The sequence below is a fragment of the Theobroma cacao genome, chromosome 1, assembly GCF_053813885.1.
Source record: "Theobroma cacao isolate CCN51 chromosome 1, ASM5381388v1, whole genome shotgun sequence".
Taxonomy (NCBI): Eukaryota; Viridiplantae; Streptophyta; class Magnoliopsida; order Malvales; family Malvaceae; genus Theobroma; species Theobroma cacao.
In genome coordinates this window covers 42,501,881-42,526,157 of record NC_142639.1, presented here as the reverse complement: position 1 = coordinate 42,526,157, position 24,277 = coordinate 42,501,881, and the positions used below count along the sequence as shown (strand labels likewise).

At 37.1% G+C, this 24,277-nt stretch overlaps 4 protein-coding genes, 1 long non-coding RNA gene and 1 other non-coding gene across 8 annotated transcripts; 4 read left to right on the top strand and 2 right to left on the bottom strand.

The window, feature by feature from the left end:
- Positions 1-564: 564 nt before the first annotated feature.
- Positions 565-2,920, bottom strand: LOC18614635 (zinc finger protein WIP2-like). Its single transcript, XM_007052481.3, has 2 exons — positions 2,265-2,920; positions 565-1,219 (listed from the first exon to the last, which is right to left on the bottom strand). Exons 1-2 carry the CDS (start codon positions 2,820-2,822, stop codon positions 782-784), a joined length of 996 nt encoding a protein of 331 aa, XP_007052543.3. The 5' UTR covers positions 2,823-2,920; the 3' UTR covers positions 565-781.
- A 3,350-nt stretch (positions 2,921-6,270) lies between these two features.
- Positions 6,271-7,698, bottom strand: LOC148764856 (uncharacterized). Its single transcript, XR_016024184.1, has 3 exons — positions 7,567-7,698; positions 7,213-7,434; positions 6,271-6,621 (listed from the first exon to the last, which is right to left on the bottom strand). It is a non-coding gene; the product is annotated as an uncharacterized LOC148764856 (long non-coding RNA).
- A 571-nt stretch (positions 7,699-8,269) lies between these two features.
- Positions 8,270-8,342, top strand: TRNAA-UGC (transfer RNA alanine (anticodon UGC)). Its single transcript has one exon. It is a non-coding gene; the product is annotated as a tRNA-Ala (tRNA).
- A 2,479-nt stretch (positions 8,343-10,821) lies between these two features.
- On the top strand, positions 10,822-14,041 carry LOC18614634 (ADP/ATP translocase 1, mitochondrial). Of its 2 annotated transcripts, none has more exons than XM_018113944.2 (4): positions 10,822-10,956; positions 12,240-12,753; positions 12,839-13,210; positions 13,493-14,041. In XM_018113944.2, the coding sequence occupies exons 2-4, from the start codon at positions 12,250-12,252 to the stop codon at positions 13,787-13,789; spliced, it is 1,173 nt and encodes a 390-aa protein (XP_017969433.1). In that variant the 5' UTR covers positions 10,822-10,956; positions 12,240-12,249; the 3' UTR covers positions 13,790-14,041. The 2 variants fall into 2 exon arrangements, with proteins under 2 accessions (XP_017969433.1, XP_088663424.1); XM_088807298.1 differs by lacking the exon at positions 10,822-10,956 and adding an exon at positions 10,991-11,104.
- Positions 14,042-16,025: 1,984 nt separating this feature from the next.
- On the top strand, positions 16,026-21,854 carry BB (RING/U-box superfamily protein). 2 transcript variants are annotated; one of them, XM_007052478.3, is made up of 11 exons: positions 16,026-16,302; positions 16,513-16,563; positions 16,670-16,710; positions 16,830-16,882; positions 17,014-17,187; positions 17,852-18,077; positions 18,422-18,456; positions 19,002-19,046; positions 19,388-19,509; positions 20,643-20,751; positions 20,853-21,854. In XM_007052478.3, exons 5-11 carry the CDS (start codon positions 17,047-17,049, stop codon positions 20,901-20,903), a joined length of 729 nt encoding a protein of 242 aa, XP_007052540.3. In that variant the 5' UTR covers positions 16,026-16,302; positions 16,513-16,563; positions 16,670-16,710; positions 16,830-16,882; positions 17,014-17,046; the 3' UTR covers positions 20,904-21,854. The 2 variants fall into 2 exon arrangements, with proteins under 2 accessions (XP_007052540.3, XP_088663902.1); XM_088807776.1 differs by lacking the exons at positions 16,026-16,302; positions 16,513-16,563 and having other exon boundaries at positions 16,570-16,710.
- LOC18614632 (interferon-activable protein) lies at positions 21,839-24,119 on the top strand. The gene is made up of 6 exons (XM_007052477.3): positions 21,839-21,983; positions 22,091-22,146; positions 22,534-22,595; positions 22,698-23,201; positions 23,289-23,463; positions 23,728-24,119. The coding sequence occupies exons 1-6, from the start codon at positions 21,839-21,841 to the stop codon at positions 23,884-23,886; spliced, it is 1,101 nt and encodes a 366-aa protein (XP_007052539.3). The 3' UTR covers positions 23,887-24,119.
- The last annotated feature ends 158 nt before the right edge of the window (positions 24,120-24,277 follow it).

Here is a 24,277-nt window from a genome sequence, read left to right as displayed (position 1 = left end):
TTTCCACAAACTAGTAAGAGGTAAAACTGATAAAACTTCACAAATGGGCAATTCAATTTTTCTTTTTGAAAAATGGAACAAGATTACATATCCAACAGCCATAGATTGAAGATACAAGACATGATAAACATTACAAATAAGCACAAAATCTCTAATTAACACGTGATACTGATCTCATTTTTGTCATAAAGTTTGCTTCTCTACATTTGGTTGTGTTTCAACCCTCGAAAAATGGCCAACTCAATTTCAAATTCCAATTATTTATGCATGCAGAAAACTCAAACATCTATCTGCATAGCTAAGACTTGCAATTGTTTATATATTATTATTATTATTGGATTAAGCAGGTTTGGATTTTACTCCCAACTTTGTAGAATTCTCTGCTACTTTACTTGTTCCTTTGATTCAAGTAACCTACTAGCCAGATAAGTCAATGGGGAAAATAGTGTAATTGCTCATTTCTGCAATTATTTACACACATGAAAATTAAGTTCAAAATTTTCAGTTAATTACATGCCAAAAATATAAAGTGAATATCATTTTATGCTGGTTGCAAATGCAAAGTTTTTTTTTTAATGGCAATTAGCATTTATTATTGCTTCAAAGTGGGCGGATTTACAGAAGTGGGTCAAACCAAAGAAGAGAAACAAAACCAAGCTCGAGCAAGATACATACATACAAAGAAGTGAGCATATATAAACAACTGCCCATGGCTCGTAAGCAACAACTTAAAAATCTAACCGAAAAAACTAAGTACGTGTTTGGCTAGATTTCATGCATTTCACATTGAGGACTCACAATCAACCTCAAATTCTGATGCGGGTTCATCATCCTCTTCTAAAGAATCGATGCCGAAAGCCCCATGACCAGGGCCAAATGCCTTGATGTGATCTTTTAAAGACCTCTTGTGCTTGAAGTCAGACCCACAAATGCAATACCAAATCTTTCCGCAGTTCTTCTCGTGGGTTCTCCAGTCCCCTTTCACCGCAAATGCCTTCTCACATTTTCTACACATGAAGGGTTTGATCCCATGTTTTCTTTTGTAGTGCGTTTGGAGAGTTCTGAAATCTTTGAGAGGTCTTGCTCTCGGGTGATCGATGTTGTGCTTACAACCTGGTGCACAGCAATAACATGGGAGTCTTAGCATGGCTGTTGGCTGGCTTCCTCTTAAAGAGTCAGGTCCCTTTCTGTACTGAGATCCATGCCCCCACATATGCATCTGTGTATGAAGCGAAAAATCCATGATGAGAGAGAAAGATAGAGCGGGAGGAAGCAATCAAGTAATTATTAGTAGAAACAATGCAGCGAGGGTGTTCATTATCTCATATGAGAGCTCACGGGAATTCCCATACTATCAGATATGGATATGCTTAATTAATTAACAATCACGACCTAAGAAGAGAGAAAGAAAGAAGGGTCCAGTTGGATTGGTGTTTGCAGTTGGACGCAGAGTTTGAACTAGCAAAAAAACCCCTAAACATAACCATTTGGATGAGAAAAACAGCTAAATGTTGGTTTATCTTTCAAGGTTCAACAAATTTATTGAGAAACTCTAACATGAGATGCCTTTTTTATAATTGTCATAAAGTATTAATTAGAGGTCTCTAGTCTACAGGCTGCAGTGTCAGATTAATATGGTCTGTATCGGATGCAAAGGCATCTGCATTTAGGGTGTTTCTTTTGCAGACTTGACAGATGACTTTGTAAATTCTACCGTGCAAACAGTGTTCTAAAGACTGGAACATCTAAAAGATCGACTGAAACCATGGAAAGCGCTGAAAAACTTATCAGTCTCGCATTAACCTATTTGCAACTCATCAGGGATTCAGCACACTCTTCAAAGTGCCAAGAAAGCAGAAGGAACATTTCCAAGAATAGTTTAAATCAATCAAGGAGACCCATAACTACACTGACTTCAGCCTCTCTTGGTCGGACGACTATGATAATGACTTAATATATGCACTAATAGACACCTAAAACCAATTAGCTAGATAACTACGCAAAAAGCAAAAAGCTAAAAGATAGTTTAGAAACACCAAAAAGAAGCTAGTATTAAACAAAAAGAAAGCTAATGTAAACCTTGTCATCTGTTCAAGCATCAAAATATTAACACCTCAGCTCTTAGCCACGGTAAGCAAAAATTAAAAGGACGGTTTACAGTCCAGATCAAGAAAAGACTAATCAAGGGAAATGGAAGAAGGATGGAGAGAGACGAGGAGAGGAAGGAAATTTTCGCAGATCATGTCTCATGCAATGAAGCATACCTGCAGGTTGTTGTATCTATTAAAGGTCTTGCCGCAGACAGGACATGAAAACTGTGTAGGACCAACGAGAATCTGGGTAGGGGTGGGAATCCAATACTGTCCCTTGCTCAAAGGATACCCAGAAACTGCACTTCCATTCTCTCCTTTGTCTGTCACATCTGCAGATGGAGAGACCCTAAACCTCAGATCGGAATTACTAGGGCTAGGTAGGCCTATGTGTAGGGCTACAGTTACAGCTTCATCATCAACAGTGCTGGAAAAGAGGCTTTCCTCTTTGCTCATGTTCTTATCCTCTTCCACGGAACTGCTTGAGGGTTCATTCTCTTCTTGCCCTGTGGGACTTAGATAATTGATGAGGGGAAGAGCTTCTTTGCGGGGCGGTGAGGAAGGATAAGTGCTTTGACCTTGAATGGAAGATTTGTTGATGATTATGTTGCTTGTGTGAGCTTGAGAAGAAGGGTTTGGGTGATTTGGAGTAGTGAAAGAAGTGTAGTGGGGATTCAGAGGCATGAAGTTTAAGCATCCATTGAAGAAATTGGAGCAAGCTGGGTCTGTCATGGTTGAAAGATTGGAAAGAAAAAGGAAAACCTCCTAAGTGGACTTTGCTTGTACTTTGGCAACTAGAATGATGAGACACACATTTATATACATGGATCGATACATACATTGATACACATATGTAAACCAATGACTGTGAAGGAAGAGAGAGTTGAGGCTTAGGGTAATTTTCTTTGCAAGGTGAAAAACAAGAAAAAAGTTGGTGGTGAAATTAAAGTTTGGGGAAAGATGAGAAATTACCCCCTGCAGACGAAGGAAGGAGATTTAATGTGAGAGAAGATTGAAAGAAGAAAAAGTAAAAGCCAGAGACAAAAGTCAGAGATTAGACTTGCACGTTCCACGTTGTATCCTAAGAGAGAGAGAGTTGCACTCGCATCTCATAGCATAAGAGAAAGAAAAGGGTGGAGGGGACATTCTGTATTTTTAACCCTTACCTTGCTTCAAGCAACAAAGTGGGTTTGAGGCTTAAGGCCATTCGGCATTTGCTTTGGTGGGCGTGTACAGTGTTCCCTATGCATGCATGTCCTCAACACAGTTTTCTGCCTGTTTCACTGTATCTTTTTGGCTTCATTGGGTTTCAGTCATCAAAGCAACAGTTCCATTTTCTCTCGGTGTTTGAATTTTCATTATATATTCATGCATTTATATAACATACATTTTACACCCGAAAGGTTTCTAATTATTTCCTTTAAACAATAATGCTGTAGTATCATCATCTGGTAAGTATCAGTCCCTCTCAACTACTTGGGACTTCTATTAATTTTGCTGCTAGTTGCATCTGCCAGAGTTAAATTACATGACATAGACGTTATGTAAGTTTAAGGGTCAATCCATGTTAAGTCACATCATTGAAGTAAGATTGGGGTTATAACCTGAGTCATCAAATAAAGGAAAAGCAAAAAATCACAGAACCGAATCGTCTTATTCCATTTCAGTGCTCATGAGCTTCTCTTTTCTGCTCTCTTGTACTCAGAATAATTCCAAGGTACTAGAGAAACTCGAATAAACAGGTTAGTGGCTCCTGTTTTAAGTCTTTGATTTCTTGGACAATAACAAACATTATTCACATCCGCCCGCCCTCCGCTTGATGTGCCTTTCCCCCAGTACTTGTGCTGGTGATTCTGAATCAAATCTTCCCCGGCCTTCCAAAAACACCTAGAGAAGTTTCCAGTATCAACACGATATCGACACGTGGAACTGATATTAAACAGGAGAATGTAAGAACAAGGGCATTTCCCTGGTGTCGGTATTAAACCAAATTCGACGCGTGGAACCCATGATATAAGCGTGAAAACGAAAGGCAAAATGCAGATGTAGTGGCTAGGAAGAAGTTTTAGCGATGGAGCCGGCAAGGAAAGTGATGTACAAAAGCTATGGCTTCTGGGACACAAATATAAAGGGTAAAACCCAAGTAAAGTATACCACCCAACAACAGCAAAAATAAAAATAAAAATGTAAATGTAAATGTGACAAACATTTTCCTGCAACTTGATTAGTTCTCTTTTGGTAGATTGTAGCAACACCTAGATGTTTCTGAGTCGTGGCGTGCAGAGAGAGAGAGGCAGAAGGGGTCACTCCATTATGAGAGAGGGTAGCAAGTAGCAGGGGATGATGGAAGTTTAACTATGTGGAGGCAAAGGAGATAAGACAAATTAAAGTTAGGGACGATGTCAAGTACTACTACTACGGGCTGTGTCTTACTCTTACATCACAAGGGGTAGCGAGGAAAATAATTGCACATTCAATATCTTTTCACTCAGCTTTTACATGGTTGATCACATGATGTACTATGTACAGTCACAAATTTTCTTCACTTGCCTGTTGCCAGTTGCTAGGCAAACCAAATAACCTAAGACTTGAAATCACATTGAAATGTAAACTTAACTTGTCTATCATTTGGACATCAATTAATAATGAAGGAAATGGAAAATAATTATATAAATCTTAGATATTGACTTGTCGACACTCCGTAAAGTTATATGCAAAATCTCTAGCTCAAGAAACAAAGAAAGGAAGTCCGATGCAAAAATTCTTTTCGTTCCACAATTTTGACCATTCAAAGGACAAATCGTCCACTAATATGATCACAATCTATATATTGTTGAAATATACATATTGAAAATGGAGAGTTAACCTCAACCAGATCTCCCAACTTCAAAGTTAACCCACGACTATAAAATTGCTTCCTAGAGAGAAGCATCATTTTGTTTTGTTCAAGCATTAATAACTAGCAGTACCACTTTGTTTTCGATGAAGATTTTTGAGAGCCAATTTTGTTGAAAAGAGCTCAACGCTAGCTGCTTTGTGCGAAAAACAAAGCAAAACTCTCAGGAGAGTTGAAACTTGGTGAACAATGTGGAATTCTGACAAAATAACAATTTCTTTTCCCAAATCATTCGTGTTTTCTATGCATGGTGACAAACTTGAGTTAACCAATTCTATATGCAACTCTAAGGTTTTGCAAATGAATCATCTTCTAGCTAGATCTTAGCTGCAGCCGCCTGCATCCATCAGGTAAAATTCTGCAAACCTTGACAAATGGCATGCTAACTATCTTTGTTGCAATGCCTTGAATCAATAGCGGTAAGGGTAGTTGCCAAATTAGAAGATACTACGCTATACCACTAAACATTCTCTTGAGTTTGCGCAAATTTTATATTGCTACGCTTTCAAGTCTTTCTTTTGACCACAGACCACAGTCTATGACCATAATTTAATTAATATTCCCAAGATTGCACGAGTGCTTATTTGGAAATCGAGCGTAAGTCTCTTTGATTCTCCAACTCCGAGAGTTGTTGACATTTCCAAACAATTCTGCCTCCCAGATTGGAACTCCCATGAAAAGTTGAAATCCCATATCAAATCAACTCTTGTTTGTTTCATGTTGATTGCTTCCTATCAATAATTACTAATAGTTAAAGGGTTTTCTCTTATACCTACTTGGTGGTTTTCCTTTTTATCTAAGTTAAGTTTTGAATATTTGAAGTCTTAATGTATGGTTTTTTTTCCATGCAATTATATGTATAAATAGTAACTTAATGTGATTGGTAGAGAAGGTGCAGAAGGTACTTGTTATAAAGCAGACAAATATGTATTCAATAATAAAGTGAGATATCGTTATATAATCCATGTGAAGGTGACAGTTGAGGACCTTCATGGGAGAGATGGGGAGTGCAAGAGGGAAAGGGAGAAAACCTAACCCTCCCCCCACCCCAAAAAAGATCCATGATTGCAAATCACTGTTCACATTTATATTTGACGTCATTATTCTGGGGGAGAAGGGAAATGCATTCAGCTGCTACTTGCTCACTGGATGAAAGCGATGTGCTGCTTATCTTTGGATGGGTTTGCTTTCCCACTCAACATCAGGTTCAAGGAAAAGCCCTCACTGGTTAGCTTGAGAGTTGTTGGGGAACATGAAATTAATCCGTGTACTTAAATCATAGGTACATGCGTGTATATATATATAAATACAGAAATTTGGAAACAGAAAAACTGAAAGGAAATTTTAACACCCAAAGCTAACGGCTTGGCTTTTTGCAATTATTGTACAATCTGAAGAGACTTGTCGAGCCTCACTTTCCCCCTTGCTTATATGGCTAGGTACTAGTCATCACTTACATTACATGCAGTGCATAATCATGATTCCTGAGAGGTTTGAGCCATCAGGTGACCAGTTTTCCTGCCACCATCTAGAGGCTGACTTGTAATATGTTGAACTTTGAGGGGGGCTCGCCTGGATCGGCCGCATATCACATCATCAATTTGTTTCTTTATCCGGCTTTCCATTTCTTTCATCCTAAGCCAATAGGATCAGATAGAGGATTATTGTAAAGAAATGGACCCAGACACAAACAGTTGCGGTTTCAGAAGCTGTGTAATCCAGCTAGCTAGTTTTCTTCACCTAAAAGGACTGACAGAATGGTCCTAACGACATCATGCACAATGGTCCAAGGAGCTCCATTCTAATTTGCTATCATAAAGAATAACCCAGCAAGTCAGGTTTTGGGCCCTACAAATATTGTCTTTCTACTTGAAATCCTAAGCAAGCTATCAAATCCAGGGCACCCTTCCGAGGAAAAGGTTCAGTCCCCGAAATTAACCGAGGTTGAAGACTGTAAGAAATTTAAAGACCCAATGTTTTAGAAATTAGAACAGATGTCATGCCTTCATGAATACCCTACATGGCAAGAAACCTGAACAATTAATAACTAAGGGGCAGGTCTAGCTGCAATGTAATTGCCGTCGTCGTTTAACTGGCAACTTTCTTTTCACCCCCATCACGAAGTGACTTGTTTGAGGAAGACATGCAGCGATGGAAGCTTTTAATGGATAGATGAGATTGGCCAAGAAAAAAACGAAAGTGAAAGCCCACGCAGCACAGTTTTACCTTGGCAAAAAACTCCAAAATCTTGCAAACAAAAGGGACAGTGACTGCAGTCCTCAACTAAGCAGACAACAACCATCTTCAAGGGTTAGCAGAAGGATAGTGTGGCAGAAAGCAGACCTCTCAATGCGGACCAAGGCAAAGATGAAAGAGACAGGTAGCTTCTATGAGCTTCAAAGCAATTATAGCACTTCGCAATCAAGCCTGGAGCCCTTGTACAGAGACCTTTCCAAGTTTCCAACAAAAGAAGGTAAAAGTAAAGGAGGGGAAAAAAGGGAAAAATGTAAATGTGAGGCTGAAAGTAGATAAAGCTACATATGAGAAAAGTGCTTAATTAGCGAAACAGTTTCCCCTTACCCCCAATACACTTGGCTGTCGAAAGAAAAATCAAGTTGTGGTTGAGATGATGAGACCGTCTTTAAAAGCTCAAAGTAAAGTCGTGCTCACCATTTTCTTAAATGGAGCAAGTCCTGCCAAGTTAAAAACAGCCCAAGGCATAATGCTGCAATAAAAGAAGGTTATTTTCTTCGATTTAACATCAAGCAAGCAGATGCCCATCAAGAACAGGAGAATCCCGCAAATCGAGGAGAAAACACTAAAAACATCGTGCATGTGATGGATAATGATCAACTGGGTGTTGTTTTGCTATGGGTTTTTCCAAAGATCATTAGTCAAATTAAGACACAGGGGTACTAGAAAAACTTTGTGGCCTACTTTTATTTTGACGGTGGCTGTGGGCCGTCAACCCGTCGGCATTTGTATAATTGCGTTGGAGCTGGGGACGGTCATTTTAATTATATGATGTAAAATGCAGAGAATGCTAAACAGTGCTTTTTCTCTTGATACCAATAATATTCCTATCTACCTAGGACTGTATATTTCACACCAAAGACCAGCTACCCTGGATTTGGTTCAGTTAGTAATAGAAACTCACGTCAGTTTCAACCTGCTGGTGCCTGGAAATGGAATTAAAGTAATGAAGAGTTCACTTTGTACAACGCTGTAACCATAATTAGCGGTACATTGCCTTGGGGAATTGGCCAAGCACAGCCAGGCAGAAGGGGATGTAGCTCAAATGGTAGAGCGCTCGCTTTGCATGCGAGAGGCACGGGGTTCGATCCCCCGCATCTCCATATATATATCACAAAAGTATGAGTAGATTTTAAACTTTTTCGATTTCAATATTAATTGATTAAATGTATTCAATTATTTGGGGACATAAATAGTAAGTGTTACAGTTAGTATTCTTACAAGTTGCCCCATCAATTACATTAAATAATAAATATATATAGTTGGTGAGTAGTAAATTTATTTCAACGGGAAAAATGTTTCCACTGCCCAGGCTTTGCCCAGAGATATTTTGCACATCTGGAGGCCACCCTTCGTACAAGCAGGTAACTTAAGGGGCACATGGCAGCTGCCACACTTGTTACTTTCACTAGTATTGCTAATCTTGTATACCGTATAGTATATAAAATCATCGTATTACACTAATAAAATAAATAACTAGCCTCTTTCTTTATAAATGTGAAAATTCAAACTAGGCATTTTCGCCATACAAATTCCAGCACCTTCTTCTGTTTTGGGCTTAGCCTCAGTTTTACATTTATAATTAGGAATTCATGGGCCATGCCTGAGCCCGAAGCTACTTCGGCCATTCTGCCGTCTATTTGAACTGGGATTGGGCCTTTCTCCAGTTAAATGTTGAAGGTTAAAAATGCAATGGTAAAACGTAACAAAACTGAACTGGGCCCAAAGCTACAAAAGGCCTTCCAAAAAGATTTTATACAGGAGGCGATAGCACGGCAAGATGTTAAGGGGCGTTTGAATTTAAATCTTTAGGGTAATCGTGTTTTGTGTCAAGCCTGTTTAATCTATTAGAGTTTTGTATAAAATACATTTAGTTAATTGTGTAATCATATATTTGTATAACTCATGATCCACATTTACGGCTTCATATAATTTTTTTTATATGATTAACTGTAACAGTGGTAGATTTTATTATAGTTGATGATGATAATGGATTTTATTATATTTATTTTATATTTGAGGGAAAAATGACTTTGTTATGTGTTGAAACTTAAGTCTAATCTTATGGGCTTTAAATTCTGAAAATATAATTTAAATAAGCTTTGAAACCCAAGAAATAACGAAAGCAAAAGAAAAAAATAAAACTTTAGAGTGTTACGAATGAGGAATATAGAACTTAAATAAGTTTTAAAATCCATAAAATAATGGAAGCAAAAGAAAAAGAGAGAACTTTAGAGAAATATAATGCTTTGTATTTCTCTAAGATGTGTTACAAATGAGGAAAAAAAAAGCCTATCTATAAGCTAATGACTATTAGGTTACAAAATAAGAATTAGATAATATAAGATAAGAGATTTAATTTGATGAGATAATATTCAAATCAAATCAAAATACTAATCTAATCCAATCTAATAAATCTACATATAAACTTATATATACATTAGTAAATTCAAGAGTTCAAATTAGATTATAGTACATGGGTTGGGCTTGTTGTTTGAACTGTCTAGTTTGTCAAGGCTGTCTAACTTGTTTGAGTTGTTGTTTGTTGGGCTATTGACCTACCTAGATTGGTCTTAACTATTGGGTTGTGACATATTCAAACTTTACTTTTTTTTAAAGATAAATTATGTATTAATTAATAAATTAAATATTTGAATATTAGATTTTGTTACAGTTAATGGATTTTATTGTTTTGTCATAGATATTTTTATTATTATTAGTTTTAAATTTGAATGACGAAGGTACATTTCATTTGTAATTGTATAAATTATAATTTAATTGTGTTGAAAGTTTAAACGAATTATAAGTCATTTGTGATCATATAAAATTTAATTAGATTCGTTAATAAATATGTTAAACATATTGTGTTGTATTACATGTTTAAAAAATATATTCGTATAAGATCTTAAAATATTTAATTAATTATATCATATTTATATTTATTTATATAATTATTAATATTTTATTTTTATATGTTACAGTTAAAACACTGATACAAACTGTCAATCTAATTTATTGTTATTTTTAAGTGTCCTTCGCTTCCATCAAATATTAGACAGCATTAGAGTCAAATCAAGAATCTAATCGGAAGAGTACAAGGAAAAACTTCTCCTTTCCGAGTTGACTTCAAATAAAACAGGAGTTGCCAATTCTTACTCGTCCTTTGTCAAATTATGGAGGGATGAACCAGTTGTAAATAGTGACATTAAAACTTCCCCCAATTTCAAAATTAAAAAGGTGGAAAGGTTTTACTAAGACAATACCATTTCTTTATAATTAATTTGCATGAATCCAGGAAAAGTAACTCCACCTTGCATGTCGAGGCCCAAATTATTTAAATGAATGATATTTCCAAAAAAATACTATTTGAATGAAACGATGTCGTTGGAAAGAGAAATTCAGCCGTGCAGCGTCCCACTTTGACGCATTCAATGGATGATAAAAGTCGACCAAAGGAGCGACGGCGATAAATGCATGTGGCCTGCGAAGCACTCAGATCCAACGCACCGCTGACCGCAACGAATCGTTGCTTAAACACGTGGGGCCTCTTGGTCACATCGGGCCAATAAAAAGGCAGGAGGGACCTTCGCTCTTTTCAAAGCCTCGCCGCTCCATACAAAATCTCTCCCTCCCTTTCTCTCGCCTTCCTTTCGACGCAGATCGAAAGGCGGAGACCTCCAACAATCTATCGCAGTCACCAATCAGGTTCTTCTCAAGGTAAATACCTCTCAAAATATTCTAAAACACAGACTGAAAAGGGAAATATCAGATCTAATGTTCTCTGGTTTAGCTTTTACCTTTTTTTTTTTTAAATCGATCACTGTTCTTTTAGATCTATATACTCTTTCTGAAATGATAGAGTGCTGTAAGTAGATATTCTTTTTTTTTTATTCTTAGATCTATTTATTTTCTGCAGACTTTTCGGTTTGTGTGAGAAATGAAATGAAATGCTTTGACGTTTGATCTGATCTATTGTTAACATGTTATTTTTTTAGAATTTATGCTTGATTTATTAGATCTGTTGGTATTTACTGCTTCTGATTGCAAATCGGTGGTGTGGATACATGTCAGATTTGTTTCCAGCTCTCACTTACTGTTGGATTCTTTAGATCTGTTGATTTGTTTATTGGAACTGCGTTTTCAAACAGTTTAATCTTGTTAGTTTCTTTGCGATTCTTTTAAGCACACTTCGTTTGACCTTTCAAGATAGATCATTTAAATACCTTCAGATCAGGGACTGTTTCTGCTTTTTCAAACTTTAATAGTAAGCGATAGCATGTATGGTTTTTTTATTTGTTATATTGAATTATATCTGCAGACATTTGTGACCTAAGAGGGAAATACTTTCATTCATACATAACTATATATTTGTTGTCGGTCAGATTTTGAGATGTTTATATTTTGTAACATATTAATATTGTATAATTTAGTAATTTAGCAATCTATGCATGCCTATCTGATCAAGTAATTATTTCTAGGACCGTTTAGGATATTTTGATTGGCACTGTATCGCAGTTTATGGTTTGTGTTGTTATAAAGTGTTTTTTAGATGTTTTCTGCTTTAAATTGTTGTGATGATCCAGTTCCTGTATCAGTGAGTTGTGGTTGGTTGTCATTTTGTTTTATAGTTTGTTCTCTAGAGATTCTGAGTTCTTGCTGAGGTGTGTTAGTACAAGATACTGAAATGTATGTTGCTACTGCAGGATAGCCCCTTTATTTTACATTGTTGCACTTTTTGCTTATGCTTATGCTTGTTAGAAAAGCATTGTGCTCCTGCATGATATTTGCTGAATTTTGCTTCATTTAATATCTTTTCTTGGTTAAAGCATTTTCGTATCTGTGATCTTACACCTGACTTTCTTGTCATTGTTGACAATGAGTGAATTGAATCAATAATATGTTTGTAGATGACTTTGCCTCGTTTAGTAACACATTTTTCTCTTCCTTTTTTTTAATTGTATTTTCTTTGTATGTTCATGTTCTCGTGCCCTTTCTTGCAGGGAAGTCAGAATGGATCAGGTTCAACACCCAACTGTCATGCAGAAGGTAGCAGGCCAGCTGCTTCGTTCTAGCCTTTCCCAAGATTTTCAAGGATATGATGGCTCTTTGAGGAGGCCTGCTCTACACCAAAGATGTGTTGCATATGGGAATTACTCCAATGCTGCACTGCAGTATCCTATTGTCCGGGCTTGTGGAGCTACCAGTGACCTGTCTATGGTTCCATCAACAGCCACTGCTGTTTGTGTTCAAGCCCCTGCAGAGAAAGGCTTTGCCGGCTTTGCTATCGATTTCCTGATGGGTGGAGTTTCTGCTGCTGTATCTAAAACAGCTGCTGCTCCAATTGAGCGTGTTAAGCTTTTGATTCAGAACCAGGATGAGATGATCAAAACTGGTAGGCTTGCTGAACCATACAAGGGTATTGGTGATTGTTTTAAGCGAACAATTCAAGATGAAGGAGTTGTTTCTTTGTGGAGAGGAAACACTGCTAATGTTATTCGTTATTTCCCCACTCAGGTTAGCAATTGTAACTTTTTTTTTTTTTGTTTATTATATTTATTTCTCCTGTCTTATGCATATTGCTTTGATTATTTTGCAACAGGCCTTGAACTTTGCTTTCAAGGATTACTTCAAGAGGCTTTTCAACTTTAAGAAAGACAGAGATGGTTACTGGAAATGGTTTGCTGGGAACTTGGCATCAGGAGGTGCAGCTGGTGCTTCTTCCCTTCTCTTTGTCTACTCCTTAGATTATGCTCGAACCCGTCTTGCCAATGACGCAAAGGCTGCGAAGAAGGGGGGAGAGAGGCAATTCAATGGCCTTGTTGATGTCTACAAGAAGACCTTAAAATCTGATGGTATTGCTGGGCTTTACCGTGGGTTCAATATTTCATGTGTTGGAATCATTGTTTACCGTGGTTTATACTTTGGAATGTATGATTCTCTGAAGCCAGTGGTTTTGACTGGATCGTTGCAGGTTAGTATACTGTTTAATGGTGATGTGATGTAAGAGGTTTTTCATTCCTTAATTTTGGCATTGATTATATAACTGCTGCTGCAGTTATTTGATATGACTTAACTTTTTGTTGTTGTGTTTGTCGCATTACTAATCAATAGTATAATATTTTTCATTCTGGGCATATATTAAATTTTTTCTATGACAAATGGTAATGATTTCTATCATTGAGCTTGTAAATATTACTTCCATAATGGAATGTTGTAATGACATCTTGCTTTTATTTTCCCTCTGGTATTGCAGGATAGTTTCTTTGCCAGCTTTGCCCTTGGTTGGCTCATCACTAATGGTGCTGGGCTTGCATCCTACCCAATTGACACTGTTCGCAGAAGAATGATGATGACCTCTGGTGAAGCAGTCAAATACAAGAGCTCACTTGATGCATTTTCTCAGATCTTGAAAAATGAGGGTGCCAAGTCCCTATTTAAGGGTGCTGGAGCTAACATCCTTCGTGCTATTGCCGGTGCTGGTGTGCTTGCTGGATATGACAAGTTGCAGCTCATTGTTCTCGGAAAGAAGTATGGATCTGGCGGTGCTTAATTCTGGGCATATCTTCCTTTTTGTTCCGTTTAGGATTAGATGGTGATGAAAAACTTGGCTCCCGAGAAATTTATTTCGGCAAAATTTCATTAAATAATTCAGTTATAGGGGGAGTTGCTCTCCAAACGATTTTTATTTTCGGATGGAAGTTTTGATTAAGAAAACATGATAAGATCGGTGGCTAATGCTACTGCCCCATGTCGGAGTTTTGGTTTTATGAATGGAGGGATATATTTATATTTGAAGTTCTAATTGTTGTGCTTCGAGTTGTTATGTTTGAAATTGTTATGTTTCAAAATGGGCAATTTAGGAGCGCATATGATACTTTTTTGCTTGCCTATTGAATTATTTGATCTGTGTTGTTGTCAATCGTCCCATTTTCTGGCATGCCCCTTGTTCCGTAAACGAGGTGCCAAGTGCCTCTGTTTCTTTACTCGCGGAGTTTGTATGTTGGGGTCAATCGCCCATCATAATGGAGATGGCTATGAACCTGTAGCAGGCATAATCGTTAAGAGTACAAATGGTTAATAAACTATGCAGCAACTAGTTTCACGTGTGACCCTTAAAAATACTGCGAGGCAGGCTTCTCCTTTCTTCTTTCGTTTTTGTTTATTACAAGTACGACGGACAGCGTAAAATCAAAAGAAAGAAAATTACTACAATACCACATCAAAACTTTTGGTCTTCCCCATTTTCATTTCATGGTATGGAGAGTATTGAAAGTGATGGCAGTCGACGGGATTAAGCTAATCTTTGCTTTAATGAAGTTGACTAAGCAGTAATCACTTTTGGAATAACTGCTGCTGTGCTGTCCACCACAACTTGAATCAGATGCTCTTCTTTCTTTTTACCTGATGGAATGTATGAGATGCTCTTTGATTAGTAGCTTCCTCTCCTTCATTTTTGACTACCCTTTTGAGGGATTTATTTATGCAGCTGCGCCTCTTTGCGCAAAATAATTGGAGAAACGATGAATTCCTTGCTTGCAAACCAGGGCTTCTTCTGTGCCAACAACTTGATGACGCATGCTATCTTCTCTGCCCAAAATTGAATGTAGCTTCGCCTCCCAAATTTCAAGTGATCTTCCTCTCTTTTGTCATTGAATATAACCAGTAAATTCTTGCTTTACTTTTTATACCAAGGTGAAACAACAATCAGGTCTCCAATTAAGATTCACATCTTGTTTCATTCATAGTCATTAAACACTGGCCTAAAGTGGTTTCTCTTCATTTAAAAACCAGCGACAGCCTCTTTCTTTTCCTTCACTTCCATCTCTGTGTTTTAGGGGAAATGTCCGTCATCTTGGAACAATGACTTGAAGACACAGAGCTGATAGGTATGGGACGAACAAACCAAATATACCCTACCCGAATGAAGGGAAGTTCACTACAGCCCCAGACCTAACGATGACTCCTTAAATGTGGGAGATTTCCAATCTTAACCACTTTCATCAAGGAGTCAGCTGGTTTGGTCATCTGATGTTCAACTGCATGTAATTATTCTTTTCAATTTTAATAATAAGACAACCGGTGGTACGTTGTAGTAATACTACCCCAATGTTTACAACGTTCAAAGCTAACGAAACTTGCTAAACTACCCAAGAAAAGAAGGTTGAAATTTATGTGCAAACATCAGTATCTCCACAAGTTAACAGGATCCAAGGATTTTGTAATGTTCTAAACAATTATCTCTCAGCTCCCAACAGCAGGGACCCAAGGTCTAACCTTGGCACACCACCGATATTGGCATTACACTTAACACATCTAAATTTGTTGCAACAATTTGCTACCAAAATGGAAAAAAAAAAAAAAAACAAGAGGGTTGTCTTTCCCCAAGTTCATTCATGTGCTAGCTCACAGCCATGGCATCATGATGGATAGTGAAGACTGAAGAGAAGCTAAACCCTAGGCCTGCTGAAAATCACTCAACAAACCACAGGAAAAGAAAAAGAAAAAGAGGACATCTCTTTTGTTTTGGTTCATTGTATCAATTCTTTTTTAAGTGTCGTCAATACTAAATAGTAATAGCAGCAGCACTATTAAATCTAGGCTGCTCTGCCCTCCTGCTTTAAAGCTGTTGCCGTTGGGGATTGGGGACCAAACCTTTATTGGACTTTAGTGTTTTTAGGTGAACAATATATGTAGGATTCAGAATTCAGAATTTCAGTTTAACAGAATTCAGGACTGAAACGTCGTCGTAGAGGATTACATTTTGTAAGATCAAAACGTGTCGATAAACGCAAGACAAAAGCGCCATAAACGGGGACAGAGAGGGAGACTGGGAGAGTGAAATCCCATCCCTGCTTTCGCTTTCACCTTTCAATGCTCTCTCTGTCTCTCTTTCTTCAAACAAAACAAAGCCTTCTTCTCAAGCTTCGTTGTCTCTTCTGCTTTTCTCTCTTCTTACTTCTTTCTTCCTTTCTCTCAATTTTCCTTTTTTTTTTTTTTTAAAGTTGGTAATTTCAGTCTGATTATCAATCAAAACCCAGAATTTTTGCTGTCAACGTTGATAATGTAATCACTCATTGGAGCAAGTTACAGTCTTTTTTTGAATACTTTCAAGTTTTTGCTCAAAACATCTCCCTAACCTCTCTGCTTATGTTTTTAACTACCAAATTTTTTTTTTTTCTTTTTGTGATTTTGTAGCTTCATTTTTTTATTACTTGGAGTGATCTTGATGCTGACGGTGCCTTTGTTTTCTCTTCTTATTTCTTCCCCCTTCAGTTGCGCTTGGAGTTTTAGTATGAAAATGTGAAGAACATGTTGCCAAGCCAGGTAAAAGATTAGGAAGAATTAAACTTTGTTTGGATGCTGAGCTGACTCAAGAAAATAAGAGAAGCTATAAATTTTTTTGGGTGAGATGTTTTTAAAATTTTTGCAGCTTGATGACGGGGAGCTGTGATTCATGCTGCTTTGATTTCTGTGAGTTCAACGATTTTGTGCCTAATTTTGAAAATTTAGCTGATAATTACATTGAAATTATTCAGGAAGGGGAGTCACATTAACCAGATTCGATTTTTTGTTGATATCATTTGTTGCAGAACCGCTAAAATTGGCTTGGACGAATATTAAATGAAATCCAAACTCTGCTCAAGTAAGAAAATAGTAATATTTATGTTAAGTTATTCTATAATTTTAAGTTGAAAGTTAACCTTTTGGAAGGGAAAAAAATGGAAAAACCTTGAATCTTTGATTCTATGATATTAATGTAGTGCTTGATTGCAGCTTACAGAAGTGGAGTTGGAGTAGAGGTTAAACATGAATGGGAATAGGCAAATGGAGGTGCATTACATTGACACGGGCTTTCCTTACACTGCTACTGAAAGCTTTATGGACTTTTTCGAAGGTCTTACACATGTCCCTGTAAATTACACTCACACTGTACCGATGCAGGATCAGGTATTTTTCAGTGTTTAATCTTTTATTTAATGGCAAAAGAAAAAAGAGGAAAATTTTCAGCAATAAATTGTAGAATTGATTTTTGATTAGGTTGTTCATGCCTTAGGCAATGCTTAGGTGTGATGCTGTTAGACCCATGCTTTTCATGAATGGAGGATATGGATTTTCTCACTGGTGCATTTATGTACCCTTTTTTAATATATTAACCTGAGGAAAGATTATCTTTTTTCTTTTTTTTTTTATAGTAACATTTTGTATGAAAATTCTACACATCAATATGATTGAGGATTTATGGGATCGATGGGATTTCAGTTGTTTCCAATATTAAATGAACTTGTCTTCCTCTGTCGTTTCTTATGGATTTATGTACTAACATACAACATTGCTATGAATTGGCTGAAAGTGGAAGCTTTTACATAGCAAAGCATACTGTATTTATCTTCTAATTATGCATTCACTGTTCCTTTTGTTAAGATAATTATATAAATTATTTAGTTAGAGTTATAATACAATACCATTGCTTAGTTAGACTACAATATCTAGTTAAGTGTTATACTATAGTAATGTTAGTTAATTAGAGTTAGACTATGAATAGGATTAACCTTTAGTCCCTAGTCATAGTTTTTTGCATGAATGTGATAGTATTTAATCTTTCTCTGTCCAGGAAAACATATACTGGTCAATGAGTATGAATGCATACAAATTTGGATTTTCTGGTCCGGAGAGTACCTTTTACAGTCCATATGAAGTAAGTGATCATTTGCCAAGAATGGATGTCAGCAGGAGGACTTGGGACTACCCATCAACGCTGAACTCTGAAGAGCCTGCAACCATAGACATGCAGCCTGGAGGAGAAGCAGTTGTGGGCATCCATGCTATACCTGAAGAATGTTAGTTAAAAATATGTTTTGATCTTAACAGTTTCAATATACTTGTTAGAACTAGATGTCTATTTTTGTCCTTATGTTTAAAGTTCGACCAATCTGATATTTGCTAGCTTGTTGGAATTACAAAAAGATAATTTATCCTGGCATCTATGTAGTTTATTGACTGTTTTGTTTTAAAGAAACAAAAGAGCCTCTTGTTACAAATGATGTACAAGACTTTATTCTGTTCATGATTCTTTGGATTCTTGAGTGAGTCTGTTTCCATAAATTTCTGTGACAATATATTTCAGCAATCTTCCCTCTTTACCTACATTTCTAGTTCTAAAGATTTGTTGTTCTTTTTCTAGGTATTACAAATCATCAAAGCAATAGTAATTCTCAGGTATGATCTTTCTTTTTTCAGATGTTACTCAGTTTTTTCTTGCATGTGCTTGTGCATTTTGTTCTCATGTATCTGACCTAGACTCCCAGTTGAAAGCCACATTGTACAATCACAAACAAAGTGCCAACTTCTGGAGGATGAAATGAAGTCCAACAATTGCCCTGATCAAAATTTCATCTTTGTTATTAATTTATTCCCATAGGAAGTACTCCAAACCTTTTATAAGTGGACAGAATTTTCTATTATGATGAAGAGTGGGCAGTGTAAATGCAAGCATCACTGCCATGGATACATATGCGGGGGCAATTAGCTTATATACTTTACTAAATACACCTGTATTTATTCTCCCTTTTTGAGCCATACCTGTCATATAATTGTACTTTACTGGCTGTTTCTCTCAACTTTGATCCACATTTGAAGAACTTTGGTTAAATTTTTTGTTCTCGATTTTGCATATTATACGGTTTTAACTGTGGTTGCAAACATTAAAGCCTAGAATCTATATTATTTACTGATCAAAGATGATCTGCATTATATTGTCACAGGTTGTTTGGCAAGACAATATTGATCCAGATAACATGACCTATGAGGTTTGCCTTTGCAGCTAATCGTGCTTTATTGTTTAAAATACATGCATTTGCACTTTCTAAAAGATGACTGCATACATACCTTTTTCAAATTAAATGAATTCAGGGCTAGAAGCTGAATTGTAGGATCTTGCCCTAATATCATAAATAAACCTCTAGTGATTGTATAATCAATTCAATTTAAGAGAGAATATTAGGTATTAATCACATGTGGTGCTACTGCACGTGCCTATGCACTTGATTGGTTCTATGATGGGAACTGGGAACAATTATGGAATCAGTAATTACTTGAGTCAAAGCTTGCATAGATGTTATTGATTAGCTACATAATTTTTGTATGACAGGAATTGCTTGACTTAGGCGAGACAATTGGAAGCCAAAGTCGGGGTCTATCCCAGGAGCTTATTGATTTGCTTCCAACCTCAAAATGCAAGTTTGGAAGCTTCTTCTCAACGAAAAGAGAGAGGTAAATCTTTTACTTGTATGTGCTTTGTTTGACAGTGCCTGCTTTTATTAAACTATGGCTGTTAACCTGCCATTGTGTCTCCAGACTTTTATTATTTGCTTTCGTGGCCTTTGTCTCAAGCATTCATACTAAATTATCTTATTTAAAAATTCTTTTACTAGGTAAATTTTGTTTTTGACAAATTTTCTAGGCAAAATTGACATGCCTATGCATTGCATATGTTTCCACCAGAAATTGTGGGGAATCACTTTAAACAGATTAAATGTTCACTGTTCTCATCCTTCACCTTGGAATTTTAGATGCAAGAGAAGAGACTTTTCCTGAAACAAGCATTTCTTATGGTCCCTACTTATCCCTCCATCATTTCCTGTTTATGGTTTTATATAATACTGGTTTGTAATCTACTTACATGTTGCAATAAATGATGGAAAATTGGTCCTTCTAGGTAGCAATGGATCTTTGGACATATGTCCTTTCTATTACCTCTTTCCCCTTTTCAACTTTTGTGCTTTATCTTCTAGTCTTGTACATCATACTAGACTACATCGAAGCAGTTTAGTTTTTACCTTGGAATATGTGCGAAAGGCACTAGGTACAGTTTCAACTGGCACTGTTTTGTAGCTGATGAATGCCCTGTTTGAGACATGTACGTGTACAGGACAATAGCTGTTGCGATGCTTGTTAATGCTGAGTCTCTGAATTGCAATTGTCAAAACATCTGAGAATCATTGGTTGGCCGGTAGCGTTTGCAGTGTCTGAAAATTACCTTTAGCATGCAAGCAAACCACAAGTTAAATATTGCAGTTGAATTCATTTTGTAGAGATTTTGTCAAAACATGCCATTTCCTACTATCTCCAGGATTTTCTTTCAATTGCTCATAAAGTTTTGGTTTTCACTAACAGTCTCCTTTACCACTAGTTATTTGTAGGGAGTTGATGGAGATACCTTTTAGTCCTAATTTGCAGTTTTAGTTGGTTAAACGCTTCTACTTTCTTTTGTCTGCTATTAGATGTTAGTCCCCCCTCCTCCTCTCTCTTCTTAGGATAATTTGGCCTTTTCCTCATTTTAACTGCTCATATTCTTAGCTTTTCAACATCTTCACGTGATCATTTTGCTTTTACTTGTGAAACAGATGTGTGATCTGCCAGATGAGGTACAAAAGAGGGGAGCAGCAGATGAAATTGCCATGCAAGCACGTCTACCACTCACAATGCATCACCAAATGGCTTAGTATCAACAAGGTCAGTTAATGGTTTCTACAAAGCTGAAAGAATTTTTTAACATCTACAGGCTTTGATTTAGTGCCTCTGACATACTGCTGATCTAAATCGTGTTTCGTTAGATATGCCCGGTCTGCAACAATGAAGTATTTGGCGAGGAATCAAGGCATTAAGACATCGAAATTAGCAAGTTTTAGAGTAACATGGCTCGACATCTTCTTTTTTATACCTGTCATTTAGCTACGTTCTGTTCCTTTCCATTTTTCCCTGTACACATAGGGCTAGTGAAGGACATTTTTCTTGTTCTTTATATAAATCTTTTTTCAGTAAAAGAAAAAGCCATATTTCCTGAGTTTCCATAGTAAGAAATATGGTTGGATGAAGTTGCAGTATGCAGTAATCAAGAGTTGATTACTAATGATTTAGAATCCATTTAGCATTGTCTTTGTGATGTCAAAACGTGTTTATGGCTCAAACGCAATCCCTTAACAGCAAAAACATCTATTGAGGAGAGAAAAGGGGGTGGGTGAAAGTGAAAGAAGCTGTTGGTTGCACCACCCAATGTGATCAAGGGCAAGCGCCGCTGTTGTTTGCACCACCAAATCCGACCAATGATCAGAGCTGGATTCTGTTTGCTCATGTCCGAATTCGACCTTAAACAAACACGATGGGACTGTCGATGGTTTTCTTTCATTGCATGTAACGAGTTAAAAGTTAAAATCAAGGATTCGGATTCGTTTTGCCCAACAGCAGTTTTTCCCTTGAGTTAGACTCCACGTTGTCGTGGTGGGATCCAACAAAGGAAGGGAACCACGTGACAAAACAAACACGAAGGCTAAGAGGCTTAGACTAAAAAGAAAAAGAAGACCAAGTAAACTAATATTATAAAGTCCCCAACGGTCAGATGGAATTCTAAAAAGGCCCACTAACGTTCACTCCCTCTTTGTCTCTCTGCCCACTGACCGTTACTTAGATCTCCCTCCAGTCCTTCCCTCTCTCTCTCTCTCTGTCCTGAAACCTTTCTCCATTTCTGCCTCCTCCTCTCTCTCTCTTTCTAATTCTAGCACTCTCTCAAATCCCAAGTGTTTCTCTCTCTCTTTAATTCTCTATGGAGCCAGCAAAAATCGATTGGAAGAGAATAGACTCCAGATTTGTTGAGGACTGTGTTTATGAGCACATAAGTGCACCCAAATGGGTTGATTTTTTGGCCGTTGAAGACTCCATTGACGATGAAGCCTGGTTCTGCAGACCTGGTAAAACCTTTTTTTTTTCTCCTCTCAATGAATGCATTGCATAAATTCCTCTCTCCCCTTACGTTCTCATGTAACACTTTTACTTTTTGTTAATCTTGGTATTGCAGATTGTAAGCATCCAAAGACAGCTGAGGATTTCCTTAAAACGACTCCACCTTCAAAGGTTTTAATCTCGGCTTTCCATACCCTTCTTTTTGCCTCAAAAACACTTTAGCTTCACCAAGTAAAATGTAGGATACAGCAGGGCATGCTTTCTTCTTGCTTGTCCTGAGATTGATTATATGGGGATAAAGATTTGCTCTTTCTTGGTTTTTTGGTGAAACAACTAGTTCTTGGGATGAGATCGATCTTGCTTTTCTTGACATAAATAATGCTACGTATTATTTTTCTTATTTAGTTCTTGGGATTAGAACTAAATAATGTTTTAGTTCCTTTTCTTGTTCTTCTTGAATTCTCCTCAGTTTTCCTCTGACAAAAAGAGACTTCATCCTCTGTCATGCTAATATTATGGACCCTTTGTCTCACCTTTGCTTTATTGATCTTTTTGAAGCTTGCACGATCAGCTAATGGCGATGGAAGTGGAAGCCTTCCACTTCGCGAATGGAATCAAGGGTATTGAATCCAAGCTTTAGATTACAACAAGTTTTTGTTCAAGATTCAGTTTTTCTAAACAAAACTTCACTTATTTCCATTTTGGGGTTTCTTGTATTTCAGAGATGCAAAACTGAAGAGAAGAGGACAAATTCAATCTTCAAATTTTTCAAAGATTGATCCTACATTCAACGAAGATGGTGAAAACCAGAACCCGAATTTATCAACTCCTCCAAATCACCAAGCCAAGTCTCTGAAAGCCGCAATCAAGTCAAGCAGTGAAAAGAAGAAACCAATAGATGATATCTCCCAGAGTGATGAGATGCCGCGGCTGAAAAGTACTTTGTCAGCTAGGAATTTGTTTGCTGGCAGGGATATACTAAATCATATAACTGACTTTTGCAATGAATTGAAGAAATTGACGACCAGAGCAAGGGAGAGAGAAAATGAGGAAAAGTTAAGTGAGAAGAAGAGTCAAGAGGCTGCAGTAGTGAAGGAGATTTCTGGCCAAGTGTTAGGTGAGCTGGACGTGAAAGAGAAAGAGAGGAAGCCCCTATTTGAGTTGGGTAAAGAGAAACTTGAAGGAATTGAAAATGGAAGTGCTAAGGAGAAAGAAAGGAGGAAGAAGTATGTCTAATCCCTCTCTGTTTTAACTGGTTAAATTTGATTTAGAATCTATATAGGTTACTGAAGTTTGATTATCATGTTGTGCAGAACACATGATGAGGCAGAGAACATACCCGTCTCTCTAAACTTGGAGAATGTAAAGCACAAAGGAGAAGAACGGGTGCTGCAAATACGGACCAATCCACCCTCCCCTCAGTGCTTTTCTGCCCCTCATGCGCCCATGAAAACCACCCCTTCTAAGGCTTCCAGATCCAGACTTATGGTATGTAAACTATTACCTGCAGCTTCTTTCCATTTAGTCTTCAGTCTTCCACCACAGAAAGTTGTCTCTTGAAAGAGAGAATTTGAGAAACTTGCTCATTTTGTTCACCAACATCAGGGCATCTCTTTGTTCAGTAGTATAGATGCATCTTTCTCAAATCCTCAAATTGTCTCTTCCTACATGGCAATTTTACTTTATATATTATGTTTCGTTACAAGATTGCTTGTTTTGGTAAGCACTTACATTCACTCATGCATCCATCAGGAGAGGGGGATCCTTCAAGAACTGAAGCAAAACAAGGAGATGAAAAAAGATGATCCAGCAGACAAACCTGGCAGTGTTCCTACTAATCATATTGATGGAAGACAAGCGAGAGCATTGGATGTATTTTGGTTCCTGAAGCCTTGCACACTGTCTGAGTGAACACTTCGATATCAAACAAGAAACTCAAATACATTCTTTCATTCTTTCCGTATACCTTGAAGCTTCTATGTTCTGTTTACTTCGTTGATTATTCAAGTGTCAGCTCCGTAGCTCTTAGTTATTAGTTCCCTGATTCATTGATTCTTGATAAAACAAAGTGTAATTAAAGCATTTTTTTAATAATTGTACTCTGAAAATCCATTTTCAGTGAATAAAGATGTTATACTCCTCAACTCCCTCTTAGTGTAAGGTGATGATTGTTTCTTCAATCCTATTAGGAAAGGGGACCCTTTGATTAATTGATTAGTGTTAAAATTAAACTCCCATGTGCTTTTGGAATATGGTTTGATTAAAAATTGCACCTCCTTAAGTTTAAAGCCAAATGTTTCGT

Excerpts from the sequence above, each read along its gene's own strand:
- LOC18614635 (XM_007052481.3), bottom strand. The coding sequence starts at position 2,822 with ATGACAGACCCAGCTTGCTCCAATTTCTTCAATGGATGCTTAAACTTC. Across the intron at positions 1,220-2,264 it reads ATAGATACAACAACCTGCAG|ATGCATATGTGGGGGCATGG; the intron begins GTATGCTTCATT and ends CTTCATACACAG.
- LOC18614634 (XM_018113944.2), top strand. The coding sequence starts at position 12,250 with ATGGATCAGGTTCAACACCCAACTGTCATGCAGAAGGTAGCAGGCCAG. Across the intron at positions 12,754-12,838 it reads TTCGTTATTTCCCCACTCAG|GCCTTGAACTTTGCTTTCAA; the intron begins GTTAGCAATTGT and ends ATTTTGCAACAG. Across the intron at positions 13,211-13,492 it reads TTTTGACTGGATCGTTGCAG|GATAGTTTCTTTGCCAGCTT; the intron begins GTTAGTATACTG and ends CTGGTATTGCAG.
- BB (XM_007052478.3), top strand. The coding sequence starts at position 17,047 with ATGAATGGGAATAGGCAAATGGAGGTGCATTACATTGACACGGGCTTT. Across the intron at positions 18,457-19,001 it reads AAAGCAATAGTAATTCTCAG|GTTGTTTGGCAAGACAATAT; the intron begins GTATGATCTTTC and ends ATATTGTCACAG. Across the intron at positions 19,510-20,642 it reads TTCTCAACGAAAAGAGAGAG|ATGTGTGATCTGCCAGATGA; the intron begins GTAAATCTTTTA and ends CTTGTGAAACAG.
- LOC18614632 (XM_007052477.3), top strand. The coding sequence starts at position 21,839 with ATGGAGCCAGCAAAAATCGATTGGAAGAGAATAGACTCCAGATTTGTT. Across the intron at positions 22,147-22,533 it reads AAACGACTCCACCTTCAAAG|CTTGCACGATCAGCTAATGG; the intron begins GTTTTAATCTCG and ends ATCTTTTTGAAG. Across the intron at positions 23,202-23,288 it reads GAGAAAGAAAGGAGGAAGAA|AACACATGATGAGGCAGAGA; the intron begins GTATGTCTAATC and ends CATGTTGTGCAG.